At 41.8% G+C, this 13,954-nt stretch overlaps 1 protein-coding gene across 7 annotated transcripts in view; it reads right to left on the bottom strand.

The window, feature by feature from the left end:
• LOC127358580 (palmitoyltransferase ZDHHC14) overlaps window positions 1–8,373 on the bottom strand; it is a 44,180-nt gene extending 35,807 nt beyond the window's left edge. For 2 of the 7 annotated variants that reach the window (XM_051391750.1, XM_051391786.1), the window contains exons 1-2: window positions 7,726–8,373; window positions 6,747–7,041 (exon numbers count right to left, since the gene is read on the bottom strand). In XM_051391750.1, coding sequence (XP_051247710.1) covers window positions 6,747–6,988 — 242 coding nt within the window. In that variant the 5' untranslated portion in view covers window positions 6,989–7,041; window positions 7,726–8,373. Of the gene's footprint in view, window positions 1–6,746; window positions 7,042–7,725 lie in introns of those variants that run through there. The other 5 variants (XM_051391790.1, XM_051391801.1, XM_051391769.1 and 2 more) reach the window with 3 other exon arrangements.
• Between the last annotated feature and the right edge of the window lie 5,581 nt (window positions 8,374–13,954).

Genomic DNA, 13,954 nt, shown 5'->3' with positions numbered 1-13,954 from the left:
GGCAGGCAAGGGCAGAACATGAACCCCCTCGTAGCTGTAGGCCAAGTCATTTGTCAATGAAACAACTGAACATGACATGCTTTTGCAAATGGTTACATTTTTGCCCAGACTACTTCATGGGACCATGATTTCCTGCCACCTGCAGCCTCAGAGGACTGCTGTGGTCATGTATGCATTTGAGAACCCCTCAAATCCAAAACATGTGCCATGCACTCAATTATGCCTGGCACAGGGAGCGGATGTGTTAGCACAGGAAAGCTGTGTGACAAACAGAGGGTGCTGGGTCGTATGAAGGCTTGGAGCTTGTCAGTGAGAGGAATCATACCACAAAAAGCAAATAGCTGGACATGATCCCTGGTTTCAGTGAGCCTTGTGACAGATCTGCCTCTTGATTCTACAACAAAGCAGACAGATGCAACAAAGTCTCTGACAGAATGTCCTGCAAGGAATTAAAGTCACATCCCAAAACATATTCACTTTTAAAATGACCTAGATCTGGCTAGCTGATATCTATACATGATTAAACAGTCAAGTATGACAACTGGTCCATTGTCCTCATTTGAAAAAGGAGTATATCATAGCTTTTTATGCTCTTGTGTTGTGCTCATGTGTTAAAAACTGATTTCTATTCATTAAGTGCAAGCCAGTTAGTTTAAATCAGTAACAGCACACTAATCTAAATTCTTATTTGACAACTGGGCTTGAGAGGAATGCTTTTCTTGTCTTGGGAAATCATGTCTAACATGGGCATCACTGTTCAAATAATGAAGACAAAAACTCTTTCACAATAGTTTGCCCTATGACACTGAAAAGCTGACTTATTATTTCACCCCAGCTTGCAGCAAACACATTTATTATTCTTCTGGAGAGTTGTGCAGAACTAACATCGTACAAAAAACAAAGAGTCACCATTTCACTGATTTCATTTCATTCAATTTGTTACAAAAGGACAGCCAAAAGATGGCATGCTTGCGGAGGGGTCTTGAGAGCTATTGTACGTGTGCTCTGAATGAAGCTTCAATACAATTCCAGGTACATTCCTGAAATAGGGGAAGAAACAACCGAACACCACTTCTAAAAGAACTTGACCTCAGCCTGCCTGTCCTGTGTTCTTAATATGACATTTTATTAAGCCTGTGGACGAACATGATTATGGCCTTGTGAAGTGGTGTTGTTCCATTACAATATCTGAGCAGGTTTAAAAGCATCTGAGCTATCAGGATTATCTGCTGGTGAAAAGGGAGGAGACCTAAAAAGTATCTGAAGATTATTTATCACAAGACTAGACAGCAGCTTGTGGGCTGATTGACATGACAATTGTTGAACCAGCGTAAATATTCATGTACATAAAGATGAGAAGACACACATTGCTGTGTTGATTAAAAAGAGCTGGTGAAATTAAGACCTGTGTTTGTTAATGTCTATAAACAGACCATAGTGAGTCACTGGTTTAGAAAATATCGTTCTGAATAAACTGAGCCACTGAACTGAATATGACTTGTTTCTTTTAGTGTTTGTCACTTTCTTTTAGATATTTCCCACTCCAGTATTAGGTTGTCTATGCTGTTACATGATGTAATTTTCTTTCATTCAGAGTCTTAAGTCTGACATTAGGCGGCCACTTGTGCCTTTTTTTTGCCTTACCTACACATTTAAAAAAATCCTTTATACAAACACAGAGTTGTTTTCTTTGTATATTTTTCCATTATTCTTTGTGAAATCAGTTTCTACCATTTCAGGTGCAAACATAAATAAAACTATTATGGCTATTATTAAGGTTGCTCTGGTTGATTGGTCACTGATCTTAATCGGACAATATTAAGTCTAATTAGTTTGACTGGCCATCTCTAGAAACGCCAATTAGCTGACACATTTATTTTATTCCACAGGAAGGTTATTCAGTCTCTTTGTTAATACGCGGCTCATACAGTCTGTATATGGAGAAAGGAGAAGAGAGAGACGGGGTAAGCCGGTGTGTGTGAGACAGAGGTATAGGTGTGTGCGTAAACTATAATCATCTAAATAGACCCAGTGATCGGTTCATATGTGATCAGGTGATCAGCCTCAAAAACCCTGATCGGTGCACCTTTAGCTATTATGCTTTATTCATAACCATGCTTTACCTCATCTGTCTTATTTCACAGCAAAGCTGTCTTAATGACATATTTAAAAAAGGTTTATGAAGGGAAAATCATGACTAGTGATTCATGCAGATTGGGATTAGGTAGAGGCACAATAGGTGTGAGCCACAACCTAACTACTCAATACACTTTATCATAAAAGAGGCTCCACTTGTTAAACAACTACAAACTAGTTATCAAAACACGTAATACACCGTTTACATTAAGTGGATCATCAGGTTTTCTTCGAGATTTCTATCAATCAAACCAGAATTTCTCTGACAGCCAAAAAGCAGGTTAGACAATTTCCCATATGTCAGTTTTGTCGTAATTATTTCAGACAAAAAGGCTGACTTTGCAGTGATTTTTCAAAACCGTTGATGCAACTGCTTCACTTTTTTGTTATTTTGCAATAAACTGTTGTAATATTTAAAAACTGTAAACGTGGTTCTTGAACATTCTTGTTGTACTCTGTGCAGAGCACAACAGGAATGCTGAATTAAGCCCGTCAAGCAGCAAACACTCCCAGGCAGTGTAATGCTCGAAACAAGCACCATAAATAAAATGGTTACAGTCTTTACTGAAGGACATAAATTAGATGAGACTAAACGTGCAGGGCACTTAAATCAAATCCTAACCCACTCTTATATCACTCAAACAGGCTGCAGCCTATGGCTATATCAAGTAGATGTGCTGATCTCCCGACATAAGACTTGAGTTTTAACGTTTTTAAGAAGAACATAAATGTCTCTCAATCGTAAAAAATGTTCAAATTCATCACTGTAAGATAACAATATTGCAGTTCAGTTTTGCAAGAAAGGAAGTTTGGAGGAACTCAAACATCCAACATGTCATCAAGGTAACAATTACCCTTTACAGTACAGCTCCTGTTGTATGGAAAACACTCAACAGTTCACAGTTGCTTAGAGTACACAGGGCCCAGTTAAGACAAATATATGTAAATTAGACATAAATCCAGCCACTGACAACACAGGCATGGGTGGAACTAAACATGCAGTGATGCACAAATACTGCTATGCCACCTGTATGTACTGCAAGTTCATATATTCTAGATCAATCAAATTCTTATCTCAATGAATCGATATTACTAAATCATACATGTCTAGTGGAGCTAGTAGGCTCAAGGGTTTGGCTTTATGCCTCGATTACACCGCACAGCAATTTATAATACTGTGAGACACAATTTTACAGTAGAAATATCGCATTCACATGCAAATTGTCTACTGGTAATGTGCACTTGCATGTATTGAATTGGCCAATGCAGCGCCTTGTTGGATGACACCACATTGTGGAAAAAGTTGAGCTAGGTTATACTTTTTTGCCGGACGACCCCCTGAGTTGTCAACTCGCTGCATGCAGGGCTAATGTCAGTCTGAATCCTCACATTTCAGAGGCTGTTTGGCTTCTTTGCTTAAAAAAGGAAACATATTAAAACAACCACTAATTTTCTGTTCAATCAAGTTGCGGCTATGGCTCAGAAGGTAGAGGGAGCATTAACAGCAGGGTTGGCGGCCAGACCCCCAGCTCCTCCTGTCAACATATCAAAGTGTGCTTGGGCAAGACACTGACCCTCAAATTGCTCCCGATTGTGAGGCTAGCACCTACCAGCCATCAGTGTGTCAGTGTGTGTGAATGACTGAATTTGCAAAGGGCTTGGGTTAAAAGCGTTACATGAATACAGCCATTTAATTTCAGAACTGTAAAGATCCTTTAATAATCAACACCATCAGACATGTGGCCACTCTTCACTGCTTATGTGTCACAGCCCAGTCCTGGCTGACTGGTGACTAGTGCGTTATATCTTATGATTTTGTCCACCTGAAATACTATTAAATGCAACATGTTGTCTCTGTCCAAAACCGTGGTTCTTGAGATCAATTTTCACATCAAACATAAACAGCAAGCAGAACACCACTTCAAACATCTGCCTGTGTGAACTTTTATGAGACATGAGGGAGAGAAGGCAACATGTGCAACAACAGCACACATGGACGTCTGGGGGAGCCAGCAACAGAATAATAAACAAACTAAAGTCTGCCGGTCACTAACAGGGTTTATTGTGCATGGCTGAGCACCCCTCAGACGGACAAAGAAAACAAGCAAAAAGAAATATGGAGATGCAGAAAGATCTCTGGGTGAATGTTCTGTGCATGTCTCCAGCCCCAAATACTCGCCATCTGTTGACTCTTTCTGGACTCCGCAAATCAGACCATCAACTTTAAATAGATATGGACCAGGTGTCATCATAGCAGAGGCAATTCAAAAGACAGAGGAAGCTCCTATAAGCTGAATGAGGAGCATCTCTCCACTATTTCTGACAACTAGCGAGTGGGGTTAGAAAAACACACCTAATCGAAACGCATTACAGTTAATGACAACAGAAGGCAGTGTGCAGGTCTGCTGACTATCGCCCTGTCCGATAAATGTCTCCTTTCAGCTAAGGGGAGTGGGGCGGGGTGGGGGGAGACAGTGAGGGAGAGGAGAACCAGGAGGACTCGGTCAGCCTGGGGGCATGGGCAGCTGAACAGGCACGACAGCACTAAGCTGTAAAGTGGCTTTGTGGTTGCAAAGTGTTCCTGAAAAATGTCCCCTGTAGTCACAACAAACAGAGGACAGTACACTGGGCCCAGCTCCATTGACTGGCCACAGTGTAGGAAATGAAGCTATCTGAGGGGGAAGAGGTATCATCAGGAAGCATCTGGCATCCTCCATGTGGGTGCTGGGGAACATCCAGGTTCAAATGGACACTGCAGTACATATTCCCTCCCATTTGAGTAATTTTATAAACTGCTCCATAGTAAAGAGGGTTGGAGGTTTTAGCCTGCAATGCCCTCTCTCTAGCAGTCTGCCCTTTGGTCATGGGTTATATCTGTATCTCTGCTGAGGTGACAATGCATTGAAAGATGAAGTGGTCCAGAGGTCACTGCTGATAGATGTGCAGCATTGTGCCTGGGACTTCACACGAAAAGAAAAAACTGCCAATGAATTGGAATAGGGCATAACAGTCTGTCTATGCATTGTATTTATGAAATTGATCTTGAAACAACTCTTTAGCCTTATATTAGATAATATTAGTAAAATGTCCACCACAATTTCCAAGAGCCCAAAGTGACAAATGTCTTGTTTAGTCAGATATTGACTTTACAAGGATATAAAACAGACAAAAGCAACAAATCCTCCGAACGGAGAAGTTCAAACAGGATAATTATTCTATTATTCTATTATTCTGTCAACAAATCTATTAATCGCCTAATTGTTTTAGCACTACTAAACATACCACTAAAAAATAAAATTACATCATATTAAGTCCTTTCAAAGTCTTCTAAATCATGTGAGGACACAAAAGTAACAATGTTGTTTAGTATCATGGTTGTGTGCTATACTATTCACTATCTTTTGATTTACTCCTTTATCATTAAGCACAGACTATCTTTACAGTCCAGATACTGAACAGCAGACATCAACCACAGCACATATTTTGCCTATTAAGCTTTCTCTGGCTCTGAAGCACTTTAGCCTGATAAAGACTGTCCGAATGAGCAACAAATCTCATGATGGAGCAGAATTTTTATCTAGTATAGATGGGTTTTCTAAGATGATAGATGACAAAGTGATTACTCTGGAATAATAAGGAGAGACACAATGCACTATCTCTCGTGGTACACTCCAGTACTCAGGTCTGTGTGTGTCTACATGCTGTACCATGCACTTCAGTCACAGTGGGCAAATTTAGGACATCTGGGACGAGGTGATGATGAAGGCCTGGATGAGACAGTGTGTAGCAGTACAGTCTGTCTGTTGATTACAGGTTGCTGAATCAGTGAGAGAAAGACAGAGGGCTCCTTTGAGGATCATGTGATTAAGGGGGTGCAAGTGACACTGTAGTCAATCCATGTGTCATGGGGGACATGTCACAAAGATGTCAGGGAAATTGATCCTTAAGACAAATGCTTAAGTGAGGTATTGTTAGAGATCTGGATTATAAACGGTGTAAAGTGTAAGATAACCCTTTACTCAGTTATGCTCAATATGACGGTCAAATTTCCACACAATACACAACTAGTCAGGATTCAATATCATGTTCAAGGACACTTAGATAATGTCTGCCAACAGTAGTTTGAATGAGGATGCTCTTAGACACTAAGACCAGCATACCACATCAACAATGGTACATCTGGAGCACGTGCTGCCTGCCCCCTTTTTTAAAGATGCATACACCATGAAGGGCACGTATGAGGCGTAAACAAATTCAGAGGAAATCCACACCCTTTCAACGCAACCACAGAGCACTTTCCACCAACAACAGCCCCTGTTAACACACTGCTGCCACTGCTAAATAAATGCCATTACTATATCTTCTATATTAACAAAAACAGAGAAGACTCTGCTTAATCCCCAACCAGTTTGTACTGACATCTCCCTGAGCCCGAGGAGATCATAGGAAATAAACCTAGTGATGCCAGTGACATAACTGACCTATATCTAAAACTTTTTCTCTGGCAGCTGAGCCTGTGAAATGAAATCCCTAATCCACAATGTCAACGTGCACAAGTAAATAGTAGATGAGAGCACAAAGAGACTGAGCATACTTTGAACAATACTTACTCAAAGGTGAAGAAAAGTCCACAGGTCACTAGAATGAGGACAAGGGTGAGGTAGAAAACCCCTGTCTGCTTGGCCATCATAATCCTCCCATCGCAGTAAAATTTATTCCGACCTTGGAAGGACTCCCACTTCCTCTTCTTTGGGGTCCTTTTCTTGTAAGGAGTCTCCATTGGTGTGGAGCTGCGAGTGCTTATTTGGCTGTACTCGCACTCTCTCATGGACTCAGATACCCCGAGATGCATCGACGGCTGATTAAAAGCCCCACAGCTGAATAAATCCCGGGGCAGATGTGCCTCTGTGAAGAGAATAAACCAGTTCAGTTCAACATCACAACTTTTCATGCCTGGGGTGTAGTGTAGGTGGGAATAAAAGAAAAAAAGTTTGTGAAAAGTGCAAGACACACTTCCTGTTATTAATAATACCAAGCTAACGTACACACCACCTCTATGTAGCTTTCTGAAAACACACCTAGACTCCCAGTGCGTCCCGTACAGCTACAAATAAAGTCAATACAGCGGGTTTTAACTAACACAACGTTAGCTAACTTAGCAAATAACTTCACCGGCTGCTCACACATACCGTAGCTTAACGTTAATAGCGTCTTTGTTAGCAAGCAACCTGGTTAGCATTTTATAGCAACTGAATGTAAAAGTGCCGTTGAAGCTAACGCGGCTAGCAAGTTGATGGGCTGACTGGTAAGTTAATGTTAGCACGTCGGTCAACTTGTGTTAATTACTTAACGTTAGTAGCGCTAGCTCTCCTGACACTCACTTCACCCACAGAACCAAACACACGCGTTTGACTTGGCTATTTTACTTTGAGCTCTCAACACTGAAGAGGAGCTAAAATGAAGGGCTTTTGTTTGTTTCGTTTTTTGAGTGTGCTGTCAGCCACATAACATCAGAGACAGCACGGCTTCACATCCCGGCGGTGTTGTTGAGCTCTGCCCGCTGAAGCGACAGATGAAGCGCTGCCTTACCGAAGGAAAGTAACGCTGGTCGTCGTGTTGGGGTGTTGTCACGTTAGCTACTCCTTTCGTTATCCAGGTTTGTTACGAGCCGACGACAAAGCGAAGAACACCATTTTTTTAGAAGTTTAAGAAAGAAAAGAAAAAAGAGTTGGAAATTGGCACAAGGAAGAACTTCGTTGTTTTTTTTTTTATAAAAAGAAAAAAAATGGGGAAGGGGAATCCAGAGAAAAGACCACACGACGGGGTGCTCTCAGACGAGCTCCAGCATCCTGACTGGCTGTCGCTTTCAGACAGACACTACGAGTCTTTGCGCACAACGCGAACCAAGCAGGACCTTCACTGCCATATGCCCAAGTGTTTCACAGCGACAGTCGGCCAGGAATCATCGGAGATCTCCACCGGTTCAGCCGCGTTTTCGGTAAAAAAAAAAAAAAAAAAAAGTTGCAGCATTCCCCCCCCCCCAAGAAAAGGCGTGCAGGCAGGCCAGTCGGCAACCCTGCGTTCACACTGTGGTCCTCTCCACACAGTGCTGCCACCCTCGCAAACAACAAACATCAACATCAACATGGGAGCAGACCAGAGCCTCCCAGCCTGCTCCTCCCCCTCCAACCGAGGCTGAAGTCACTACTGAGGAGGTGCAAAGGGAGGACGGGCTGCTAAAGGGGTTCCCAAACGGTGGTCTAGGGACTTCCAGGTGTCCGTTAAGGGAGGGGGTGGGGGGTCGGGGTTTCTCCGAGCAGGGGCGTGTCCAGGGAGGGGCCTTTGGGGGGGGGGGGATCACAGCACCAACATCAGGTGAGTGTACTCCTGCAGGTTAATAGAAGTTTTTATTAATGCTTTTGGTCTTTCATGGCGGTTTCAAAAAGGCCAAACTAATGCCGCCTGTTAACTGATACAATATAAATGGGAATAAATAACACAACAGCCTACTGCTAGAGGGGAGGGATAAGACTGCTAATGTTATTTATTTTTCTTACTGTTTACAAATTCCATGAAAAGACCAAAACCAACAAGGATTTGACCCTTCTAACTAATGCTGGCAATGTAGCCAAAGCCCAATAAAGCCTCTGGCGCCATAGAGCTCCATTATTGTTGAATGAAAACAGTATTAAAACAGATCAATGAGCCACAGGTTGGCACCAGATGTTCCTTTATTACCATAAATATGGGCACTTTTGATTATTTTGAGTCCATCCCCAAACACTGGTACAATATATATATACACTAGCACATAAAATAATCCCCAACCAACACACTATTTAATCCTTTTTCTATTGTTATTATTATTGAGAGTTGACTAGAATAGAGGGGAGATCGAGATGGTCAGTGACATGCACCAAAGGTCCTCAGCTGGATGCAAACTGGGGACACCATGATCCATGGTCAGCACCCCGATCCCGAGGCCTCACGGGCCCCTCTCCTAGTTAAGCTTTGGTAGAAAACTAAGCTATCTTAGAAAATGATACATTTATATATTCAGGATCTGTTTTACAAAGATTTACATCTTCAATAGGAACAAATGGAAATGAGCCTAAGATCCATAGATGATCAGAAAGTCTTTAGATGGTTGCCCTGGTGGCCAACTGCAGTAGTGCAACAACAAATCCTGTGCAGACTACTATTAAAACTATGTCTGTAAAACTATTAAAGGGACACCTCAAACTGCAGACAAGGTTATTTACTTTACTTTGTATTAGTACTTTCTGAACCGTACAGATTTAATGATTATAAAACCTTCCCAGAGCCAAGAAAACCACTTTTATCCCTGTGTGACATAGTGTTAGTTAAAGGTCTATGGAAGTAGTGGGCACAGAGAGAGAGACACTAATGCACATGTGCAGTGAGTGAAGCAGAAAAGCTGTTTGTGCAGCTTCCACTGGAATGAATGGATACCATCTTGAAGTACGGTATCTAGTTCTTTTGAACATGAGAGATTGGTCATGTTAATACGAGTACGAGTCAAGACAGTGTCTGTATACTTTAGTCCTGTATTATTTCATGCGTAGAAATGAGTACAGCTGGAGATTAATGATGCCCCTTTATTTCCCTGTTCTGACCTGCAGACATTCTTTTCCCTGGAAGCTTCATCAGGAAGCATGAAGTGATTGAATGAATCAACATGAGGAAGGTCATAAAATGAAACAAAACAAACATTTTCATTGACACTGAATCATTAAATAAATGATGGCAGTATCGGTTATATTAACTTTGTTTCTGTTGACAACAGACATGCAGTGATGTCGCCACACAGCTCGTGCCAAGTACAGTTCACTGATGATGCAATTTCCTGTTCAGCCGGCATTAGTACAGATTATTGCATCATCGGCCCACACTTCCTCTGTCATCTGTCCTCCTCTAAACACCTACACACGCACACATGCACACACCTCCTCATCCTCAGCTCTGAAGTCACCCAAGCGGTTCTGCTCGTTCACTCCCACAGCCGTACAATTATCCACTTTCTCTGAGAAGAAGTCTGGCTGCATTTCATGTAATGTGAGAGGACTTAATTGTTCGGAATCAAACATCACGCAGAGAGGAGAACATTTATTCTCACTGCACTTTCATGTCCTGCCAATGCATTTGTTGTAGGAAAGCAGGATTCTGCAATCACTGAGCTTTGTTATCAGATTGGAAATTAATCATCACCCATCTGACACACACACACACACACACACACACACAAACTGTAATTACTTCATACAGAGAGCTGGCTGACGATGCAGCATCTCTAAGGAAGTGGTCATGTACAGTATAATGTAAGTTAAAGCCTGTGTCAGGCATCTGCAGTCTGACTGAGAGCATAATTGGCTGCCACCGCTGGGCATGTGAAGCTATCAAGTGACACATTTCACTTAATTTGTTGAGAAGCTGTGGATATTTTCAATGGTCGCTAATGATCTGTAAGCCCCCACCCCCTAACCCCACTGTCCCTAGACTAATTCTTTAAGCATGGGCCTCATTAAGCAATGTGATGACATATGGCTGAAGTTTGTGTTGGGAAATGGATGGACATGATAGGGGCCTTTGAGTCCGAATCCAAGAAAAACACCGGGCCCAGAATCACATCCTGGCAAGGCCTCATCAAACGAAACAGTATTGTTTCATTTAGAAAGCTGGACGTGATGAAAGAACGTAGAGACATCAAAGCCTCATCAAGAGTCCAATATACTCTCTATAGCCACAGTTACTGGACACAGCCTGACTCGGTAAACGCCACCGCTAGCACACATATATTGTAACACGCCTGGAAAGGTCAGAGCGGTCCTTTTTGTTTTCACCCTATACTCATTCATCTACCTACGTTAGCGGTGAGAGGCAGCAGGGCAGGGTACCCGGGCCGGCGGTAGCCAATGACGGGCCTGGCTCCCTCTCAGCCACCACATCCATCGTGTCAGAGCTCGATGACTCAGCTTCTCAAAGGCACAGGAGTGTGGGAGGTTTTCTCCTGCGGTTGGCTGCCTACGTGAAACGCATCCTCCATCACCAAAAAAAAAAAGTACAGCAATCCACTTTCTATCCAAACTCTAAATGACAGGCTGAAATGGAAAACACTCCGAGGTAGAAGCTGTTTATAACGTGCAGGTGCATACATGTAACAACACTGAGCTACAGGTAAGAAGACGTATAGCATATGAATCATTTCTCTCTCCACAGAAACATGCTTTAGTTAGAAATCAATTAGGCTGTTAAGTACCTCTCAGGCATGCAGTAATTAGTTTTAAGGTGTCAGTAAGATTTTATGAGATGAATATGAGTGATTGTACTTCTCTGTAACCAAACAACCCTGCTAACAATCATTCTTTGAAACGCACCCAGTGATGAGGCTGTTTATTGCCTGTGTTGTCAACCTCAGGAATGTTATTATTGAAGGCAGCTTAAAATAGGACTTGATATTATGCCCATATTTCCCCTGGCAAAGCGGAGGAGAGAGGAAGACGTCAAATTCCAACTAAAGAGGAAGTAATAATTCTGGGAACAAAACAAACTGAGGACTCTATTCAAACATACAAGATAAACAGAAAGAAGAAGAAAAAATGGAGAGTAACGGGTGTGATCCACAATGAATGTAGCCTCTGATGTGTTACTCTAGATAATAAAATGGGCTGTTGGCATCTATATTCAACACTTCTTCTTTCTTATAAAACTGACCCAAGTTAGAGGGTTAGAGTGTAGCTGACATTCATTTAGAGACAGTGGAGAATGTCTATGTTTATGTCTGCTTTTAAATTCCTACCTGATGTCTGTGTTTACACTTAACACCTTGCATGCCTTCATTAAAAGAGAGACCTATGAGCCTTGGTCTAAATAAGAGAAATAATAAGAATAAAACTTCAAGTGTGCCACCCATTTATCATAATAATATTATCTTTGATTTGATATCGGGAAAAATCTGGAGGCCAGATATAGTCCAGTCATGGGATTTCATTGTTAAATAAAAACATAGATATAAGAGGAAGGTCACTGTCTTAAATTGAACTGAAGTGCATAAATATCAGGTCCAAACTTGCAAAGAACCCAATGCAGAAGGGGAACTAATATGAGCTCTCACACAAACGATATCTTACACTCAGCAGATATATTTATATATATATAGAGAGAGAAAGAATTGATAAATTGTGTTACTTTAGCATTATGTACTATAGCCAAAGATGAAGGGAGAGACAAAGACAAAGACCTAAATGTACTCTGGGGAGCCAGTATGGTTCTCAACAAATCTCCTGGATGTCTGGCTTGAGTAGAGCCTGGTACAGAGTGACCAGAGTTTAAATTCTGTGACCAAGTGTCCATGTCTCTCTATGTCAGCCTTGTTGATGCTTCTCATGAGGGCAACGGGCCTTTTTTTCCCCCATGGCTTTATTGGATAGGACAGCTGAAGATTGACAGGAAGGGTGGGTGGAGAGAGAGGGGATGACTAACAACAAAGGGCTGCAGGTCAGATTCGAACCCGGGCCGCTGCAGCAACTTTGTATATAGGTCGTCAGCTCTACCGACTGAGCTAAGCAGGCACCCAGCGATGGGCTTTTCTTTTTATGTTGACATAAAAAAATGTCACAGTAAGGAAAGCACAGGCATTAAATAAACTATTGATGGCTGAATTCCATTTAGCTGCTTCAAGTTCAGGGTCTTGGGATTTATCACTGTACGGGCTGAGAAGGGTGTTAGAAAGGTCATTGACCTCTTTCTTAATGAGGAAATGATGAAAGCTGATGCTGTTAGAGGAGCGGCTCAGATTGAGTTCGGGGTCCCCCGGGCACAGTAAGTACTCATTATTATACATGAATACAATAAGTACTCCTGGTGGTATCTCAGTGGACCCAGACCACAACATGAATACATCAACAATATATCAGCATTATGTGATCAATAAATGGGTTAACCACTTCATTTTTACATTCCTTTTGAAATCCCACATGTTGTACAAAGAATGAGAGATGTCCTTTAATGTCCTTACATTAGAATATATTAGTATTTATTGAGGGATTCAAAACTAAAGTGGAAATATTCATATCAGCAGGATGGCAGAGTTTTTATTCATAAAGTCAACAAAGTCTCTACAGGAGGGTTGATTGTGTACCTCTACTGCCTTCAGACATTCATCAGCAAACTTACTGAGTGGCTGGAAGAGTGAATTGGCCCTGTGGATAAATGTAGACCCCTACATAAATTCATCAAACTGAGAGGTTACCAAGTTTCTCATTTCATACGTGGTCAGAGAACATCACTTTTTGTGTCCTAAATGGCTCTACATCTGTGGTAGGTTGGGAAAGAGCTAGGGTCTCATCTTCAGACGGACTGTCATTCAGTGGTTTGTGAACAGGAACAGCCACATATTACAGGCAGTATATGGTTCACAGGAAGGACTGACCTTTCCAGTCAAAGCTCACAGCATCTCTTCCTCTTACTATTCCCACACAGGCAGCAATGCTGATAAATATGACTTGTCAGAATCACAAAATATATATATATATATTTGGGGCTTTTTGCCTTTATTGGAAGGACAGCTGAAGATTGACAAGAAATGGGGGGGAGAGAGAGAGGATGACAAGTATCGAAAGGCCACAGATTGGATTCAAACCCGTGGCCCCTGCAGCAAGGACTCAGCCTTGATACATAGGGCACCCGATCAGGATCACTGTTAACGTGCTCTAAAATATTCATTTCAGAAGTATCTACTTCAACAGTTAAAATGATGGATATGATATAAAACAAGGGAAACATTTATGAATTATGAATT

The sequence above is a fragment of the Dicentrarchus labrax genome, unplaced genomic scaffold (assembly GCF_905237075.1).
Source record: "Dicentrarchus labrax unplaced genomic scaffold, dlabrax2021, whole genome shotgun sequence".
Classification (NCBI taxonomy): Eukaryota; Metazoa; Chordata; class Actinopteri; family Moronidae; genus Dicentrarchus; species Dicentrarchus labrax.
Note: the sequence above shows the minus strand (reverse complement) of the source record. Positions and strands in the feature narration are given on the sequence as shown.